The sequence below is a fragment of the Numida meleagris genome, chromosome 7, assembly GCF_002078875.1.
Source record: "Numida meleagris isolate 19003 breed g44 Domestic line chromosome 7, NumMel1.0, whole genome shotgun sequence".
NCBI lineage: Eukaryota > Metazoa > Chordata > Aves > Galliformes > Numididae > Numida > Numida meleagris.
Genome location: NC_034415.1, coordinates 5,001,754 through 5,020,671, shown reverse-complemented (window position 1 = coordinate 5,020,671; position 18,918 = coordinate 5,001,754). Strand labels below are relative to the sequence as shown.

Here is an 18,918-nt window from a genome sequence, read left to right as displayed (position 1 = left end):
TTAGCTTGCTGATTTACTTGAACGCTTTGGTTGGCATGTTTCCTGTTTGCTGCATGTTAGGGATTAAAATTCTCATTTCTTCACCAAAAGAGAATATTGTCATACAAGATGCACTTTAAGCCAAGCAAGATTTTTTTTTGTCAAGTGTAAATTTGTCTCATGTATTATGTTCCAGTTCAAAGAAAATTAACACATTGTTGTATTCTTTTCATCTTCTATTTAGTTTTAACAGAATGAGACAAATTTTCTTTGTAATCTTCTTCAGAGACAGGCAGCTTTGACAGGTAGAGGACAGAGTAGGAGAGGGCTCTGTGGTTTGCCAGGGTGATTGATAGTCTGCCAAAGCTGGATTAGAATTGAAGAGCCCTTGGCTCCCCACCTTGCTCAGATCACAAGCTCAGATAAACGCTCTCATGACGATCTACGTCAGGTTGAGGAACAGAGAGAGCATTTGTACTTCCCATTAAAGAAAATGAGGGGCAAAAACGCTGTGTTAAGAGATGGAATGGAATCAGTTGGAGCAGCGGATTGCTGCTGGAGGGAGCTGAATAGCTAGCTAAGGGAGCAGACTGGCTAGGAGATGCAGTACCAGGCAGAAGTGTCTAAGCCAGTGCTGGAGCTAAAGGCCAAATAGGTACGTACCTCTCAAATCCTGCGCAGGCTTTGCATGGCAGAGGGGTGTTTTAGCCCAGGGGGAATGGAATATCTACAAAAACACTCCTCCTAACCAAGCTGATTTATTTCCATGCCATGCTGATGTGGGCCCTGTACCCTGAATATACACAGAAATGTAAAAGGCAGTTGCATAGTGACCAGAGAGAAGCTATCTGGAACTTTGGTGGGGCTGGTGTGTCCCCTTTAACAGACTGAAGGAGGACCAGTCCTGTGCCACCACTTCTCAGTGCTGTGGTCCCAGTAAGACCAACTGTGTAAGAAGCCACAGGTTTTAATTCCACATACAGCAGCTGAAGTCGCTGTAGGCTGCTTTCCCAAAGGCAGCTGGCAACCCTCACGTGTGGCCAGAAGTCCATTCTGTGGCTGGCCAGGCTGGGAGTGACCCCTGAGAAAACAGGAATAATGATCATCCACTGCTGATTTCCGGGGCATAAGAGAGTGGCTGCGTTCAGAGGTTTAGCAGACTGTGAGCTAGAGAATAGAGCTGTCAAATACATGAGGGAACCAATGCATGGTATGCATGCAGCAAACCCTTTGCTTTCTTCCTCATGGGTGCCAGTATATGTGGAAATAAGATTGTTGTGCTTAGGTGCATGTGCAGATTCATGTAGCGACCGCAAAAGGTGCAGAGTTCGTTGGTAATGTTTGTGCTTACTGTTTCTTCTCTCTTTTTCTCCAGTCGAAGACCACCCCCCTCACCTACTCGGCCCACTGTAATTCGTCCGTTAGATTCATCCCTGTTAGACTAAATGAAGTTTCTGGCATGCCACTCATTGTTAACCAAATATGTGGAAGCAAATTGCTTGATAACTGTTGCAATAACCAATGTATTGTCGCATGTATGGACATCTATAGGCAAGTAACCAATTTTACTGATATACTCTCTGTCCATTCTGCATTGTTTATGAGCTCTTAAATGTTTTGGGAAGGTCTGTGCTGTCTTGACTTTTCCTTCTGCAATAGCTGATGTTAGCTAACATACTGACACACGTGTTCACCCAGGCACCCATGCTCACAATCCTATACAGTCAAAGGAGGACTTGAGTCTGTGTTTGTGCACGTGTTGATTTTAGCTGCTTCTTTTTCTCTTACCTGCCAGGAATCTTGCTTTTATTTGTACCTTTCACATTTTCTGTCATTTGGCATTTTACAGTTGTGCCCACTTTCTTTGTTAATGACTAAACTGGGCAGAGAGAAACAACGTGGTTTCTTATCAAGCTCTTCTGAAGGCCTCACAGTTTCATCACTCTTGCAAGAAGCTTGCTGGAACGCTGCTTCTCCTGTAATTTTTTCTTATCTGAAGCCAAGTTTATAAGGAATGTCGTTAAACTAGAAGGCTGTGTGTGGTACAATGTATGCTTTACTTTCCTTCCCCTCTGCTGACCGATGCACAGAGCTGGTTGGGTGGCTGGTAAGGACCAGGCTGCAGCACCCCAGCTTGCAAAGTGTGGAGCTGGCTCGCCCTGCAGCAAAGACGTGAGAAGGGCAGTTTGAAGAGCCAGTGCGTGACAGAGCAGCGCGTGCCAGCTTGCTTTGTTCTCTGGTAGCACTCACTCACATCGGTCCTCCCGCTGAACTCATGGGAAGCCTTGCGTGTAAGTGAGGGCATGTAATATGTATATATATGCTGCATGGCAGGGTCCAGAGAACTGAGCATTGCATTTTGTCATTTTGTGAAACAGGAAGAGATGTATATATGTATAAATATATGCACAGCTGTAAATGGGCTACCACTCCTCTGCCCACTGCGGGAGCCAGTTCAGAGCTATGGCCTAGGTTTGCATCTGAGCTTTCCAAGGGATCCCATTTGGGTTTGAGATATTTGCTCACCCCAGTCGATAAAGTTCCACGACGTCCACTAAGTATTTTCCTTTTGTGTCTCTTGACATCCTACTCACCTCAGATTAGGAGTCATTTTATCCAAATAAGTGCTGAGAAACGCTCAGCTCTGCATCCTGGCCATGCATTATTTTAGCAGATGTTCACTTTCAGAAGTTCTCTGCCTGCTGTTTTACACTGTGTATTGATGTAATATAAAAACCTTTTGTCTTAACTGCATTACTTAACTTTAAACACTTAGGGTCACTGTCACCCTTGTAGTTTAAAACCTCTCAAGTTGACAGAATTAAAATAGAGATGGATTTGGCCTTGTGTAGTCAGAAAATATTAATTGTTCTTATTGCAATTATGGTTACAGATCCCTAGGCAAAGCGATTGGTGGTTTCAAAGTCCCCAGTATAATCAGTATAATCAATCCAATAAATTCACTTATTGAAGCTGTGTGTAGGGCTCCAGTATGCTGCAGCCCCGTGGTTAGGAAGAATCCAATCAAGGAGCCACAACCAGTGGGGATTTTGCCTATTAAATATTCCCAGGCCGCTGATTGAATAACAGTTATGTTCACTACCAAAGCAAATTGTGTTTCTGCTTGTAGAAGAGAAATGAGTTTGGGAAAGCGTCGTGATTTGTGTGCTAGCCCAACTTTAATTTCCTGTCAACCACATACTCGTGACACACACCTGGGGAGCTGAGGTCAACATCTGAAGCACAGAGGAACTTGTCAGAGCACCGGCATCTCGGTCATCTCAGAAGATTGCTTAAATTGCCGGTGTTTGTTTGGAGAATAGGCTTAGATCTTCCACACTGAGCGCACAGAATCAGCTTTCAAGGATGAAAAGATTGTAAACCCAACTACATTTTTTTATTTTTACTACCAAAACATCCACCCCAAACATATTTTGATTACTTTCTTGTTTTGCAGCTTTCTGCTGCGCAGCACTTTCTTCTGTAAGGTGCAGCCCATCTATCAGATGTCCATACTGTTGCCTCACCAGCAAATCTGTGCATTGTTGTCAGAGCTCTCTGTTACTGATGGGCAGCTGCCTTCTGACAGAAGGGCAAGCGGAGTGCCTCTTCCACCTCGGCCACAGAAAGGCACTTTAATCCCAAATGTTGGTTTTCGTTCAGCGCTACGGCAAACCCATGGTCTGTGTTTATCCCACCTTATCCTAAGCACTTAGCTGAGTTGTCCAAGGTCTCCCATTTCTTCCGTGGAAAGAGGGAGCACCTCCAGAAGTGATGATTCAGACTGCTGTAACTGCCAGGGAGACGAGGGTGGCAGTGCTGGTGAGTTAGGAGCCTCAATTAAATGACATAGGTCTCAGCCTGAAAAGGTCTGTTTAAATCCTCTGTACTTGAGACTCTTAATTTACTTTAATGACCCTTTCTGTCAAGCATAAGGAAATAGCAAAGCTCAACAGTATCCCTAACTCTGCCCTGTAAGAGATGGTGTTTCTCAGTAACAATCCTGAATTGTAAGTAAAGCTCCCAAGAGCAGATTGAGGAGAGAAAGAGGTGGCTGTGAGGTGCAGTGGCCCCAGTGTCCGCACTGACACGTTCTGCACTCAGTTTTGAGCTTGTGGGACACGGAGTGCGGCTGCGCAGCCTTCCCATCCTCTCCATCTCCATCACATCTAAGTCTGAACCTGCTCCTGAAATACAGAGCTTTTAGATGTGTAAGCTAATAATTGGCGTTGAGCACAGATCCAGAGATTGATGACTGCACCTCAAACTTATTGCATACACGCTTTTTAGAATAAACTACATAGAATTGTTCCTAGGAAAAATGCTAATTGCTTCCCAAGAAATTGCCACTTGCAATTGACTACATACTCTCCTCCCTAGCTTTGACCCATTTTCCTCGTGCTGTACAGTGCCTGGAATGTGTTTGTTTGTCCTGCTGGCTCCTGATTCTGGTAAGCTGTGTCTCTCCCATCCCTTGCTCTCAGAGGAGCAAGTTGGCAGTAGCTTGCTCCATGCCTGAAGGACAGGAGAAAGAGCTCACCAGTACATTCTCAGGGATCTGCTAGGGGGACTGGCTGGCTGGGACTGGCCCCGGCCCCTCTGCAGGCACCCTTACCCAGGGAAAGCTGAGCCTGGGCTCCCGTATCAGAGAAGCACGGGTTGCTCTCCATTTGTTTGATTCCCTTGGGCAAAGGGAAGATTGCCAGGGAGCAATGGAGACTCCCGTTAAGCAGCAGCAAGGTTTGCGAGCTTAGTGAGCAGGATGACGTAGGCAGCAAAGCTTCAGGAGGGTGCTTATCTAGTACTGCATGTAGGCTAAGCCTGGGTCTGTGCCCAGAGAACACATTCCACCTCACCTCCATATGGTTGACCAGCAGCTGAGGAGCTTGCTCATTGTCGTAAATAGCTCTCGGCCTTTAACCTCCAGGGATCTTGTGTTAGGGTTAAAACGATTGTATGTTTGAAGAAAAGGCTTTTGTACATAGTTAATGTGTGTTTGTTTTATTGCCGATCTCGTTGCACTTTCTGAGTAAGCCTCATAAAAGTAGATAATTATATTAAAGGAGATACATTACAGGTTATAGCATTTCATGTTAAAGCATAACGTAGAAAGTATTATACTCTGTATTGCAGACAGCTACACTAAATAATGTGTACAGCATATTAAGATTACTGCCTAGTTCTGTCTTTCTGTCTTGAAACAGTCCAAACCTCCTGAATTCAAAGCAGAGCAATTCTGCACGTGTGGCACTGGGGGGCACCGACTCCTTGGTGTGCTTGTGGCACACTTCCTCCCGCGGTGGCATTGAACCTCCTCCCCTGGGCTCTAGCAGAATAAGTCTCTTGTGTAAATGAATGTTACTCTGCCTGTCTCTCCTCTTGCTTTGTCTGCAGGCGAGCTGATACCGAAGGCTCCTCCCGTCCAGACAGTCCTCCGCTCTTGCTTGATATATGATTTGTCCCGTCTTGCTGGCCGTTTGCTTTGCTTCCTGTCTCTTTACTTTTCCAGGATGGTGTAAACAATGACTTCTTTTTGTAAGAAGCGAACGCTTAATTTCTTACTGAATTTTGCTCTGTATGTTAATGCCCTACTTCGTGTGAACCAAAACATCTGCCTTTGGTTTCGTAGTCTGTAAATGCTGTTTGGTGTTGATCTTTGAGCACAGCGAGTCGATTCTCGAAACCATGGCCATTACTGAGCATTGCATACACCTGCTGTAAACATGTTATGCTGCATTCCTGAACCTGAAATAAACTGTAACTCTTGATGGGCTTTTATTATTACTTTCCGATGCGCATGAGCGATCTCCAATCTGGCACTCTGCACTCTGCCTCTATTAGGACTGCAGTGAGGTTTGACCGTAGGGATGTGTGCTGCAGCTCAGATCACAGAGGTGTCATGGAAAGGGCAGACAGGAGAGCAGCAGCCCACGGGAAGCATTCAGCATGCTGCCCTGCTAGGGGCTTGCAGTGCTGCAGGGATATTTTGCCGAGTAAATGTTCGTCAAGCAGTACGTGCTGTTCGTTTCATTGCTGGGAGAAGTGTGTCTGGGGGGAGACTGAAAGCTGAGCACAGGGCCAGACCGAGTTCTCAGGAGTTGGAGTAAAACTGTGCATGTGGACATGTCCTGCTTGGAAAGGATTTCCCCCCAAAGCGGTTGTATATGAACATGCAGCTGCCTCAAAATGCCTTGATTACTCAGTTCCTCCTTCAGGTTAGTGTGAGCCAAGTAAGTGAAATCGGTGCTTGGAGATGATCTGCATGGCACAGTTATAACAGCAGGGGGCATTTCCCCACCAAGCAACTGTCACTGTGCTGCTCCTCAAGTCTTGGGAAAGTGGGAACAAAAGGTGGGATGAGCAAAGCAGTCATGTCCCCATTGTACTCACAGCAAATTTGCTGTGATGCCCGGGAACATTCTTTTTGTAATAGCCCCTCATGGATGCGCCTGAGGCAGTCTGTGCAGCCTCCCTCGGTAAACAGCCATGCCACATGCGTGTCTCTGCCTGGAGTGTGTTACGTACCCCTGTGTGAGCTGCTTCCTGCCATGCTGGCCAGCAGCACACCGGTGCTGTATGCTGGAAAGGGGATGAGCAGCCGCTCCTCTCCAACCAGGGCACTGAGCTACCCGCTGCCAGGAATTGCTCCTGCTCGTTTTGGCAGCAGATTTGTTGCACTGCCATCACCCAAGCTTTTAACTTCCCGAGCAATTCCCCCTCCAGATACACGAGCACATAGATCCATCTTGTTTTATCGCTCCCAATTTCATCAGAATCTCACTTGTAACAGTGAGAACAGCGTTTGAGGCATGTAGCGGTGCAGGTTTTAAGGCTGGCTGAGGAAAAGCTCTTTTGGAGGATATTATTTTCTCCAAGAAAATTAGAAAGCCTCTGAGCAGCAACACACTTGTGATGTGATTGTCCTAGCTCTCTGGCGCCAGAATGTCAGGTGGGAGGCGGTGAGGATGAAAGCCGAGGCTGTGCTGATTGCCAGCTGATTCTAATCTTGTTCTTGCTCTTTTCCCCACAGTGCATGTTCTGTGCCTTTTCCTCTTAACCCATTTTATTAAGATCTTTTTGTATATGAGTCATTTGGTTGTATCTTGACCTTTTGTTTTAAAGCTCTTCTCCCCCTCCCCACGAATTTTGGGTTATTTTTTGTCTTTTTCCTAGGCGACCTCCTCCAGCCGTTCCAGGAAGATCAGCCTAACACACACTTTGTTATTGTTGTTACATGCAATCTGTCTTCTTTTTGTCCAAATTTATCTTTAATTTGCACTAGTCTATTTGTAAATGAAAGATTTTATTTTCAGATGTCAGTGATAAGCTTGGATATAAAGAAAATAAAATTCTGGCTACAAAATGAATGTGTGCTGGTTTTCAATGGAAGGGTCTATCCACTCTTTCTCAAAAGGAGCCATTAGTGCTCCGTGAAAGCCTAGGCTCTGGGGAGACTCCCCACGTCCAAGGAGTTGGAGGGAGGGATGTGCTGCTGGGATTCCATCACCGTGTCTGAATTCATTGACCACCAGGACTGTTCTTGCAAATGCCTTCGACTTAGCATTAGCAGGAAGAACTTCCAACTTTTTGAACAACAGAGGGTGCAGAAGGCTCCTATAAGATGTCTAATGCACCAGCAGCATCTGACTCTGTGCTGAGTGGAAAACCTCAGAAGATTGCAGCAGTCTCTCCACTGATGAATCTGCACAATTGTAAACACATTGCAGCTGCTCTGACCGCTTTTTTCAAGCTACCTCTGGATTTCAAGTAAGTCTGACCCTGCGGTGTTGAGTGAAAGATAAAATCTGGAACTTAATGTTCAGAAGATGTGCTTGTCTTGGGTACTAGAGAAGCATATAAAGAATAAGTCTTAAAAAAAAAAGTTTAAATTGATGATTTTATTGATTTTTTTTTCTCATGTGAAAACAATGAAGGGATATCTCACAAGCCATACTGATAAGTCAGAGGGAACTGCACAGACATGAACTGGAGGTACAATGCAGCATCAGGATTCCAGCCTGTTCTTTGAAAGGTACAAACAAAACATTTCTTTGTAGTAAAGGCTGCAGTAAGAGCAAGTTGCTACAGTGCTGCTCTGTGGGCAGAAGAGCAGAGGAGATCTGTATCATGTGTAGAAGGGGCCTGACAACACACAGGCTGTGCTCAGTTTCAAGCCAGGTCTGACATAGCTTTGCTTAGTTAGGGCTGATTTAGGTCTTTGCTGAGATCTCCTGTATGCATTAAGGTGCAGCCCTGTTTACATGTGCTGGCAAATGCCTGACTCAGTCAGTTTGCTCAAATGATAAGGGGTGCAAGCCCAGAGAGCTGTGGACTTGTACAAATTTCTGTTTTCATCTCCCTTAGACTTTGTCTTTTGATAGAGTTTAGCAGAAAGATATCCAACAAAGATAGCAGCAGAAGGGAAGAAAAAAACCCACAAACTCCACCAACTCTTAGGGCAGAAAGAAAAGCAGTAGTTCCTGCTAGACCTTTGAATTGTACGTGCTCAACGAGGAATTGCAGGAGCTGGAAAAAGTACAGTGATGGGCAATGTGCTTCCAGCACCTGGGAAAAAGGAGAAATGGACGATCCTAATGGTTTTGTAAACATTACTGTCCCAAAAGCCAGGGACAAGGAGTGGAGCTTGGACTGGCTTACCTTGCTGCATCTCTCATCAATGGAAATTGCTGTCATCAAACAGAAGCAAAAAAGCCCTCAGCAGAGTTCAGGAGTACAGAAGAAGTGGCATTTGTACCCAGTGGGCTGTTCAAGAGGCAGGAGGTTCTGGCCTTGCTTCATCTCCCAGGTAGGAGGGAATGGGACCAGACTGAATTTCACAAGCTGTTTTTTTTTTCCTTAGTTGTTGAAGAATTTGTTCTGCCCTGGGGGCAGCTCTCACTGCTTTACCTCTGCAGTATGGCAAGGTACTGAGAGAGAAACAGATAGAAAGTGGCTGATATTTCAGTTCTGCGGCCTTATTATCTAGTGCACCCCAGAACCTGCTGCTGCCTTCCTGTCTGCCAGCCAGCCTCAATGCTGTAAGGCACAAAGTTCTCTTTTGGGGGCATTTTATAGTGTTAAGTCTTTCACATAAATGTTTATCTTCTTCAGGAGTATTTGATAAAAAATGTTATTGGAGATGGGACTCTGAACTTCATGGTTTTCAGGCAGCTCTTCTTAAAATCTCCTAGGTAGCAGAAGGCATCGGTGGTGAGTCCAGGAGCTTTTGTGCTGGAGAACTTTGGCACATGCTTTGGCATCAGCTCATGGGATGACTTTCTGAAGAAGCAGCTTAACCCTGTGCTGTTTCCATTCTGCACTGGTGTATGTTCTGAGGGTAGGTGGTGAAGGTGGAGTGTGCTGTACCCCAGCTGGTGGCATTATGCACCCTGGGTTGCTTCTCAAAGGATGACTTCAGACCAAAACCCAGTTCTGGTTTCCTGCTCACTCTGATTGTTGCTGTGGCCTCTCACAGCATGAACCTATGTGACGTGCAGAGAAAAGCCTAGTGATTAGTGTGGGAACTGAAGATAAAAAGATCTTACCTTCAAAGACTAAAGCTTCACTGTTTCCAGGCTTCCCAGATGCTGTCCTCCCACGTGGAGGAGGGACAGAGACCCCTGAGAGCCCGTTGTGGCTGCTGTGGGTGGCAGATGCTCGCCTTTCCCTGCTGCAGATGCTGTAGATGGAGATTCCAGACGGCACGTGTCAGCGACTCCCCCAGGAGCAGGGCTTAGCCCTGGCCAGTGTACAGTTACTTGCACTTGGGCCAGATTCAAATCAAAAGAAAATGTCCCACTGAGATACTGTATCTCAGTGGACTTGGGAATGGCAACTTAAGAAACTGCACGTTCTTGTAGTGCAAAATAATGTTTAACTCTTCAGAGTTGGTTGAAGGTGATCCAGTCACATGCAAACCAAGATGGACCTATTTCTTTGCTTGGTCTCATCATAGGCACCAGGCAAGCCAGAGAACTGTACACTCAGGTAGCAAGTGCTTAAAGGGCATTCAGTTATACTGATGAGTTGAACACCTTAGGCATAAAGACATATTCACTGTAGCCATTTATTCCAGCAGTGTTGCAGAGTGTGCAGTGCTGAAGGAGCTGGGCAGAGAGGCTTGTGGCAACTTAAGATGGAACTGCTTGTGGTAAGCTGTACAGGATAAATCCTGCACCCTGCCTGGAGCAAGGAAGATGTGGTGTGCTGGATCAAACAAAATCCAGGGATCTGGCCCAAATTCAAGTAATTTTAAACTGCCAGAGATAAGCCCATTGGGTTTCAGCTGTGGTTGAGGTGACTGGCACAGACACTCATGCCACAGCTGGCTTCCACTTACCCAACAGGTCTCCATCAGCTTGAGGCACTGTCTTCTCCTCTTGGACATGACCATTCCACATCAGAGCAAGGAACCTGAATGTTCCAGCACGTGCTGGATTGCCATGCACCAAGCAGCACTGAGACAGCAGCTCCAGACAAGCAGAGAGCACCAGTGAAGGTAAGAGCACAGCCTCTGGATCACCCCGAGTCCTTCTCGGGATTGAAGCTTTGTTGGGGTAGCAACAAAGACACGCTGCTTCTCTTCTAGTCCATGTGTTTCTAACTCCCTTATAGCCCAGAGCTATGTTAGTCTGTGCCCATTACCACATAGAATCATACCTGGATAAATAATACTTGCACTTTTCCCACTAACCCAAATGAGTCTGGATTTGAGAATTTTTTTAGAAAACATTTCACTTTGGGTGAGTGGTTCTAGCTTTACTTTCTTGTAGCCATAAATCCAGGCTCAAAACAAAAACTCCAAGGCTACCTTGCCCCAGTTGCATTAGCCTAATGAACCACCAGACCCCTGCAGCCCCCTCGGGCCAGTTATGAGGGACAGCTGCCTCCGCAGCCTCATGTGCTGTGCCTAAGATGAAAAAACTCCTATACGCGTGCCATTTTGTCACTGTTAGCCTGGATTCTGCATATTCAAAATGGAGTCAGGCTGGTGCTACATTTGAGATGCACCAGCAGTTGATAACTGCAAAGGTTTAAGGTGGCAGTTAATAATAGTTTGAGGACATAGGTGTTTGTCCAGCAGCAACTTCAAGTAAACCTGACCGCAGATAGCACGGCCCCTACCATGAGAGACATTAATTGCAGGAGCCAGGCAAGCTAGATTCGATTTACTTCTTTGACAAACTATTACTTGACTTCTTAAAATTGATCCAAGCCTACCAAAGCCTTGTCCTACTGATGGACTCTGTGTATTGGTGTGGATGGCAGCTTTACAGTGGCATTAGTCCAATAGGTTGGGGTGTCCCTGTCACCAGCAACTGACTGACTTTCTTGGAAACCTCCTTGTGAAGAAATAATCTTCTTTTAGAAGAACTGAAAAATGTCATCTTGATTGTGAGCATCTGGCTACTCTGTACTCCCTGCGAGCCTGGAGCACATACTCTAAACCTCTGCAGGTTTTCTTTAATTAAAAACAAAATGAGATGTAGTCATCTCCTTGACAACAACAGCAACATTTAAAACTTGGCGAGTTGTCATAACAAAGCACTGGAGGTGCTGGGGGCTCTGCAGTGGGCTGCTCATTTCCTAGGAAGCTCACGGAGCCAGCGCCTGCTTGCTGGGATGAGACAACAGTGCTCTGCGTGAGCTGCTTGCCTGCAAAGCCCCTTCACACTCGACGGACTCCATCGATGGATTCAAACCTGCGCTTCTGCAGCAGCGGGGCTCCTTGCCCCTGTAATCTTTCGCTCTCCCTGAGTGTGCCACATCTTACTGGAGAAGCTGTCTGGGTGTTTTAAACACCTCCTTGTGCTGTCTCCAGGGTAGGAGGGATCTGACTCTGTCCTTTACTTTGAGAGGAGCAGTGTTTCCTCTCATCTTAATGCTAGGGATAAATACTGCAGGAATGAGAACTGCCAGCCTGAGCAGCTATGGTCCCACAGTCTGCAGAGGTGCTGGTGTTTGCAGATGGACATGGCAGTGTGGCTGTGCATGCAGGACATGTGGGAGTGTACTCAGGTCTGCGGGCATCCCCTGTGCTCTCGGCCTCCTGCCCAGCACCGGGAAAGCTCTGGTGAGACCAGGAAGCCTGGGGTGCTACTCGTTTGCCCAAGTCCATGCTCTGCTGGATGACTTGCCTCTGGAAAACAACCCAACAATACAGCAGGGCTGGCTCATCTGGAGATGGCCTCCAGCTCAACTTGTTTGCTGAGAGCACCCTCTGCTGCAGGGTGTGTGGAGCCAGACACCAGATAGATAGTGACAGGAAGGACCAGCATGGGTCCCATCACTGCTGCAGCACCCTGGGGCTGGGCTGGGTGGCCGGTGGGAGCCCACTGCTGGGGCTGCCTCCCTCCACAGGGAAGCAGAGTCCTTGCTCCATGCCACTGGCTCGGTGGCTGGACAAAAACACTGCCATGGGTCTGCCAGCACCTACCTGCTCACCCACAGCCCAGGGCGGTCACAGCACACAGAAATGCAGTCCCTGCTGTAGTGAAAGAGTCTTTATTGGGTTGGATGTCCCCTTGGGACTGCGTCCCAAAAAGGCCCCTCGCAGCAGAGGGCACCATTTCCCCTGGGCCAGGCCTACATGAGGAACCTGGAGAGGTCCTCCTTGATTTCAGCCTCATCCCATGGCCCGTGGATGTTGTCCTTGAGCTGCTGAAGCCGGATGAGGCAGTAAGGGCAGAGGCAGCAGATGGAGAGCAGCAGCGAGGCAAAGAGCACAGCACCCACGCTGGAGACGCTTGCCAGCCCCACAAGGGCCACCAGCGCAAAGAGCGCGGTCACCCCCACGTAGCAGCACGGCGTCCGGGCCTTCAGCTTCTTCTGCAGCATGGGCCAGAGGGCAAAGATCTGCATAGCGAAGGTGACCATGACGAAGGCATGGAGGGAACGAGGCAGGCGGGAGGCCAGGCACACCGAGGCGAAGATGGCCATGTTGAGGGACAGCGTGCTGGACACGATGGCGGCGTTGGCGCCGTAGTCGAAGAAGATGAGGTGGCCGAGGAGCATGAAGGCCGACATGGCGTAGATGGTATCTGTGCTGATGGACTCCGTCAGGGTCTTCAGCACCGGTGAGAAGCCGTAGGTGAAGGCGGTGAACACCAGCGTGCTTTTCAGGTCCGCCCAGCGCGTCCGCCCGCTCTCCCGCCGCCCAACCCCAGCGTCGATAGCGTCAAAGAGGACATAGCCAAGCAGAGAAGTGAGCAGGGCTGCCCCAAACAGCCCCTGCGGGCTCAGCACCCCGGCATCCATGTACCACCACGTTACAACAAAGACGCAGACGCTGCAGAGCTGCTGCACCACCGCCCCCGACTCGAAGACCACGTTCCAGTACTGGTACTGGCGGGCATGGATGTTCTTCCGCAGCTCCTCCAGGAACCGCTGGTCCACGTAGTTATCAGGGAAGGGCTGCCGCTCGTACAGCACCTTCTGCCAGCACCGCCTCGGGCTCGTCTCCACCTGCGCGCAGACCATCCTCCCACGGGGTGCCCCAGGGGAGGCCGGCACGGGGCCCGCTCCTCCACTCGCAGCCTGACGATGCTCTCAGGGACCTGGGAAAGAGCGAGGCACGGGTTAACCGTGGCGTAGCGTCCCCGCCTTGGGCTCCGGCACAGCCACAGGCCTCGGGCAGCCCACCCAGGACAAAAGGCAGGGAACGAGCAAGAGCGGCTGCACAGCCCTCCTCCCTCCGAGCCAGCGATCGATTCCCCCGGCCCGCCCTGCTCCAGCCGCGGGGACGGGGCGCAGCCCCCGCCGCACTGCGCTCCGCTGCCTTCTCCCGCCGGGCCCGGCGCGGCACAAGGGACGCCGGGGCGCTCGGAGCCGCCACCTGGCGGAGGAGCCCGGCCGCGGAACGCGGCGCTGCCCGGGGGTGGGCGGCGCTGGAGCGGGAGAGAGAGGGAGAAGGGCAGAGAGGGGCGGTCTGCAGGGGATGCTCATGGCCTGGTCGGAGGCGATCGTAATTAATTTGATAACTGGTGATAAATGAAGTCGCTTACAAGCCGCCAACATTTAGTTAACTGGGTTTTTTTTTGTTTTTTTTTTTTTTTTTGTTTGTTTGTTTGTTTGTTTTTTGCCGGAGCCTTTCCCCAGGTGCTGCCATCCCACGGCCTGGGGATTTGAGAGTTTCAAAGAAGCTTTGCTGCAACGTGGCAGAAGAAAGCTGTGCCAGGGGGTGGACACGGTGGGACGGGGGCGATGGGAACCCCCTGCCCGCCCATCCTGCGCTGATGCTGCTTTCTGCTCACGTTCCAGGCTCTTGGCTCACCACCCCACTGCTGCCTGCAGCTGCGTCACAGCGGGCTTGGGTGCTTTCTCCTGGGACTCCCGTGAGTATCTGTGATGCCTGGGGACTGGGAACACGGAGCACCTCTTGCTGCCATGGTCAAGTCCCTCTGGAAAACTCTCCACCCATGGTCTAAAGGGCAGCTCAGCCCTCCAGGTGGCCTGGACTCTGTCTGTGGGTAATGAACCACCTGCCAGCATAGCAGTCCTGCACCTGTAACTATGGGATGAGCCACGTCACCGGCTGTCCCTGCCAGCTGGAGGGAACACGTGCTGTGGAGTCACCCCTCAGCCCTCCTACAGCGACGTGGTCTTGGCAGGGATAGCAGAGCAGCTGGGAAAGGGACGTTCCCATCACACCCCGAGTGGTGCCTAAGGTCAAGGATGCGAACCCCTTTGTGCGCATCTGAATTCTATGCAACAAGATCTCCCTCACCAGCTGCAGGAGAGTATGTGGACCCCAGACTGGCTCAGCCCTCTGTCATACACTGACACGCTGGGTGGTGCCACCTGTCCTGCCACACAGTTAGCTCCGAGGAGCACCTGGAGCTGTGTTGCCTTAACCCCAGCTCTGGGGGACCCGACTGCTTCCCCGCTGCCCCCACGTGCATTTCAGATCCCCATCGAGCTCACTGCTAGCTGCAGTGTTGCACAAGCAACCCCACTACAAATGTGTATAGTTTCCGCGGGGCTCCTGCACTGTAATATGCTGCTGAAGCTGTTTGGAAGCAATGCTGGAAAAGGGGTCAGACTGGGATGTAAATAGCTGTGACTGATCTAGGCCTCTGCTGAAGATATTTGAATATCACAGTATGCAGGGCATGGGGCTCCTGAGTTGCCTTGGAGCATGTCTGCATGTTCCTGCAGCGGAATGAGCATGTGTAAGCAGGCAGTTGTGGTACTCCTCCAAACAACCGTGCCTTGCTTGGGGATGAGTGTGCCTGAGGCTGTGGGAACAGGCACAGAGCCTGCGTGTCCCCGTGTCCCTCAGCTCAGGCTCTTCCTCATCATCCCACCGCTGCTGAGTCCAGCACGCCACCAGGTGCATTCTGTGCCCCCAGGGTGTCCTCGCAGCGTGGGCTCGTTCCTTCTCACCACCTGTCCTGAGCTGGTGCTGTGCAGCAGGTCCAGCTGCGGACAGGTTCTGCCAGGTGTGGGCTGCAGGACTGACAGGGCTGCCTGTGAGCACATCTATGTGTGCCTGGGCTTTGTTTATCTGACAACCGATCCCTGAGCTTTTCCCTTTGACCCTGGAGCCGAAACCTCCCTATGGAGGAATGTTTTTGGGGGGAGGTTGGTGTGGCTCCAGCTGCTGAATTTTTCCATGAACCAGAGACCATCTCCTGCCTTACATCGCCTCAAAGCATTTGCTGCGGCTGCTGTCCTGCAAGCACCTACTTAGGGATTTAAGTCCTGTGCATGGGGATGAGGGGGTGGAACTAGGTGATCTTTAAGTTTCCTTCCAACCCAAGCCATTCGATGATTCTGACACCAGCCCTTAAGCTCTGAGCAGACCCACAACTACAAAGCTGGGAGGGGATGCTGGGGCTCGCAGGGCTGGTTGCCTGGAGTACTGGATCCAGGGCCACATCCTGGTCCCAAGGAGATGCCAGCATGCCCTGTGGCAGAGATGCCCTCACCATGGGCAGGCTGTGCTAAGGACAGATGCTCCTGGGCTCTCTTATGCTAGCCAGGGAGTGGTCTTCTTGACCAGACCCTCCTGGAGTTGCCCACGAGCATCTGCCAGCACTTGGGAAGTCTGGAGGACTGTGGTCTGCAGGGTGAGGTTTGCTGAGCCAACAGCAGGGGAGAAGGGTGGAAAAGGTGCTGTGGAGCTAGGGCAGGAGGGGTGCAATTTGGAAGGACGCACACTCACAGGGATGTGACCTCTGGCTGCGAAACTGAGCTCCCCGGTGCTCGCATTTGCCGGCGGTCAGCACATATCTGTGAAACCCCATGGCCAAACTCCCCCACCACCCATGCCGAGAGGAGAACAAGGTGGTCCTGCTGGGATTCCCAGCCTGCTCAAGGGCAGGGGACAACTGGTTCCTGCTTTGAAGGAGATCACTATGCAGTGAAGGTTTGGGGGAAGTGTTTTGCTTTGTGTGTTGGCTTTTTTTAATGTTTTTTTTTTTTTTTTAAGTCCCTAGGAAACTGTCTCCAAGAATGATGCCAAGGATGCGCTCTGCCAGCTGCAGGTTCGGCAGCTCTGTGTGAGAGGCCGAGTGTCAGCTGCCCAAGTAACCTCAGCTCAACCTGCACTGTATGTGGCACATCCATAGGGAAAAGAGACCTTGGGGTGTGGGGCTAAACCTGTCTGCAGGAGCTGTGTGTGGGTTATCACTGAGGTTGGGGGTGAAAAAAGCCAGAGGTGTGGGAGCAAGGGGGTCTCAGGTTCCCAACCCTAGACAGAGCAGAGCTGGGGCTCCTGGATATAGTTTTTTGGGGGGTTGTTTCTGACTGCATTCCTCTTCGTTTTGCCCTGAAGTGTGGGGATGGGATTTGAGGTGCTGATCCAGCTCTGCCGTGATCACCTCTGCCCCTCTCCTGCCCCAAGTGAGTGTGCATCAGGCCTTCAGGAGCTGTGGGACCATGCCACAGTCTACCTGTGCCAGACATCGAGGCTCTAGATCAGGGCCGGCTAACCAGAGATGAAAGCAATCACTCTCCCACACAGGGTCACGCAGTCCCAGCTGAACATTGCTGATTGCAGTCCCCTCCCTGTCTGCCTGGGAGCGCTTCCCACCACCCTCAGTGTGGCCGCACACCCAGATGAGGGTCATCTCTTCCCTGCAAAGCAGAAACAGTACAAAAGCATGCAGATGTCGGGGGCTGCGTGGGGACAGATGTAACTGTGGGGACAGGTCTGTGTTCAGAGTGAGGGAATGGCTCATTGCCCCATCGCGGGGTAACAACCTGTGAGCATCCTTTAGGATCAAATAGGACCACCCCGGGAAGCCACTGGTCTCAAGTCATGGTGGTCAGGCAGGGTCCCTGTGGATGGTGCAGGGGCTGAGGAGATGAAACAGGCGATATCCAGCAGCGCTCAGTCCTGCCCTGCATTAAGCAAACATAACAAGATTCTGCACAGAGCATGCCTCTCAGTGACCCTACCTCGCTGTATCTGCCATTTAATCAGGGTCACTGTGACTGCTGTCTCACATCCAGGAGTCTGTCAGCCCAGCAGCACAGCGTGCCATGCTACAAGCTTGAAGCAATGCAGAGGACAGCTGTGGGAAATCAGCATGCATGCACATTCAGGATCGCATCAGAACACAGAACTGGAGCTACTGATGGCCATGGAGCCCCGTGCATGGTGACATCTGCCTAACAAAAGCCCTATATCTCAAGGTGAAACAGCAGTTATCAGCTGTGCTGGAGGCAGTGTTTCTCTTGTTTGGCTCTGCAAGGAAAAAGATTCCAACTCCACTTCTTCCACGGCTCATTCCCCCTCATTGTGAGCCCTGGAAGTTTTTGGCTACTCAGATATTTGAGGATTGTTTTTAAAAGTTTTTACACTGTTTTGCTGGATTCTCCCCTGACAGGGGTAACGGTTCAGCTGAAGTTAGAGGAAGTTATCTGAAGCAATCTTGCAATTTATAGCTCTTCCTCCACTAAGTAAGAAACGGTCAGGAAATTAAACAGGAAATTGCTTCTGGAAGGAATACTCAGACAAAAGTTGCATTGTCAGAACAGGCTTAGGAGAGATTTGTTTTATTTTAACCGGTAAGGAGCCAAGATCAGTAGTCAGAAAAGGAAGGAGCCTTGTGCAAATTAAATCACACATTAATAAAGGAAGAACACTTGGGGAAAAAAAAGATACCTTTGTAAAGAGAAGGTGTGGATATCCTATGATAAATCAGAGATCAGGCTTAGCATTTTCAGCAAACAAGCACTTGGAATTGCTGAAACACGACAGCCCCAGCTGAGAGCTTCATCTCAGCGTGGCAGCCTTGTCCTTGGCACTGCCCTCACTGCGCTCTCTCCTTATGGTCTCCGTGTGAGAGAAGCGACAGCCACCAAGCACTGGGCACGATGCAGCTGCAGCAATCCTTCCAGCCATCCAGCAAAAGCAACTGAGATGATGGGAAGGGAAAATGTGGCTGTGGGCACTGCTCAACCTTCTGCAGCACTTTTTAAGACTCCCAAGCAAATATTTGCTCCTAGATCACCTACGCACATTGTTCTCAGAGTTAATTATAGGCTCCAGCAGGGAGATTGGGTAATCTGCCTTGTTTTTTACCATTACATTCCTCATCTTATCGTTGTTTGAGAAGCAAGCTTAGCAAGTGCTGAGCCACGTTGGTACGTCATGGCTAATGACCTGCAGCCTCTGCCTGGCTGCCTCTTCAGGCATACATTGTACCTCGTGGGGAGTGACTCAAGGAAGCTTTTCTCGAGGATCCTGTCCGCTCACTGTCATGATTTCCTGAAATGATCTGTCCTCCCTGACTGCTCTTTAATTGTGTTTGGTCTAAGCTGTATGTGACTAATCCTCTGCCGATAAGTGGACTGTAACACATGTGGGAGCTGTGCCAGCCCAGAGCAGCCACATGGGCTGAGCAAATGTGGCTTCAAAGCCTTTCCCACTGCAATCAAGGGTCCTTGCCATGGAGGGGACCTGAAGGAGGCAGCTGTGGCCAAGGCTCA

The 18,918-nt window shown here is 49.9% G+C and overlaps 2 protein-coding genes across 6 annotated transcripts in view; one reads left to right on the top strand and one right to left on the bottom strand.

Annotated features, from left to right (window-relative positions):
- DNM3 (dynamin 3) overlaps positions 1-17,868 on the top strand; it is a 185,135-nt gene extending 167,267 nt beyond the window's left edge. For 2 of the 5 annotated variants that reach the window (XR_002441228.1, XR_002441227.1), the window contains 4 exons: positions 4,360-4,430; positions 7,153-10,477; positions 14,066-14,312; positions 16,412-17,868. Coding sequence is in view for 2 of the 5 variants with exons in the window: in XM_021405054.1 (XP_021260729.1) it covers positions 4,360-4,430; positions 5,374-5,498 (196 nt within the window). In the remaining 3 variants the exon portion in view is untranslated. Of the gene's footprint in view, positions 1-1,354; positions 2,823-4,359; positions 4,431-5,373; positions 10,478-14,065; positions 14,313-16,411 lie in introns of those variants that run through there. The other 3 variants (XM_021405056.1, XM_021405055.1, XM_021405054.1) reach the window with 2 other exon arrangements.
- On the bottom strand, positions 12,465-13,739 carry LOC110402692 (phosphatidylinositol N-acetylglucosaminyltransferase subunit C-like). Its single transcript, XM_021405065.1, has one exon. The coding sequence runs from the start codon at positions 13,456-13,458 to the stop codon at positions 12,565-12,567; it is 894 nt and encodes a 297-aa protein (XP_021260740.1). The 5' UTR covers positions 13,459-13,739; the 3' UTR covers positions 12,465-12,564.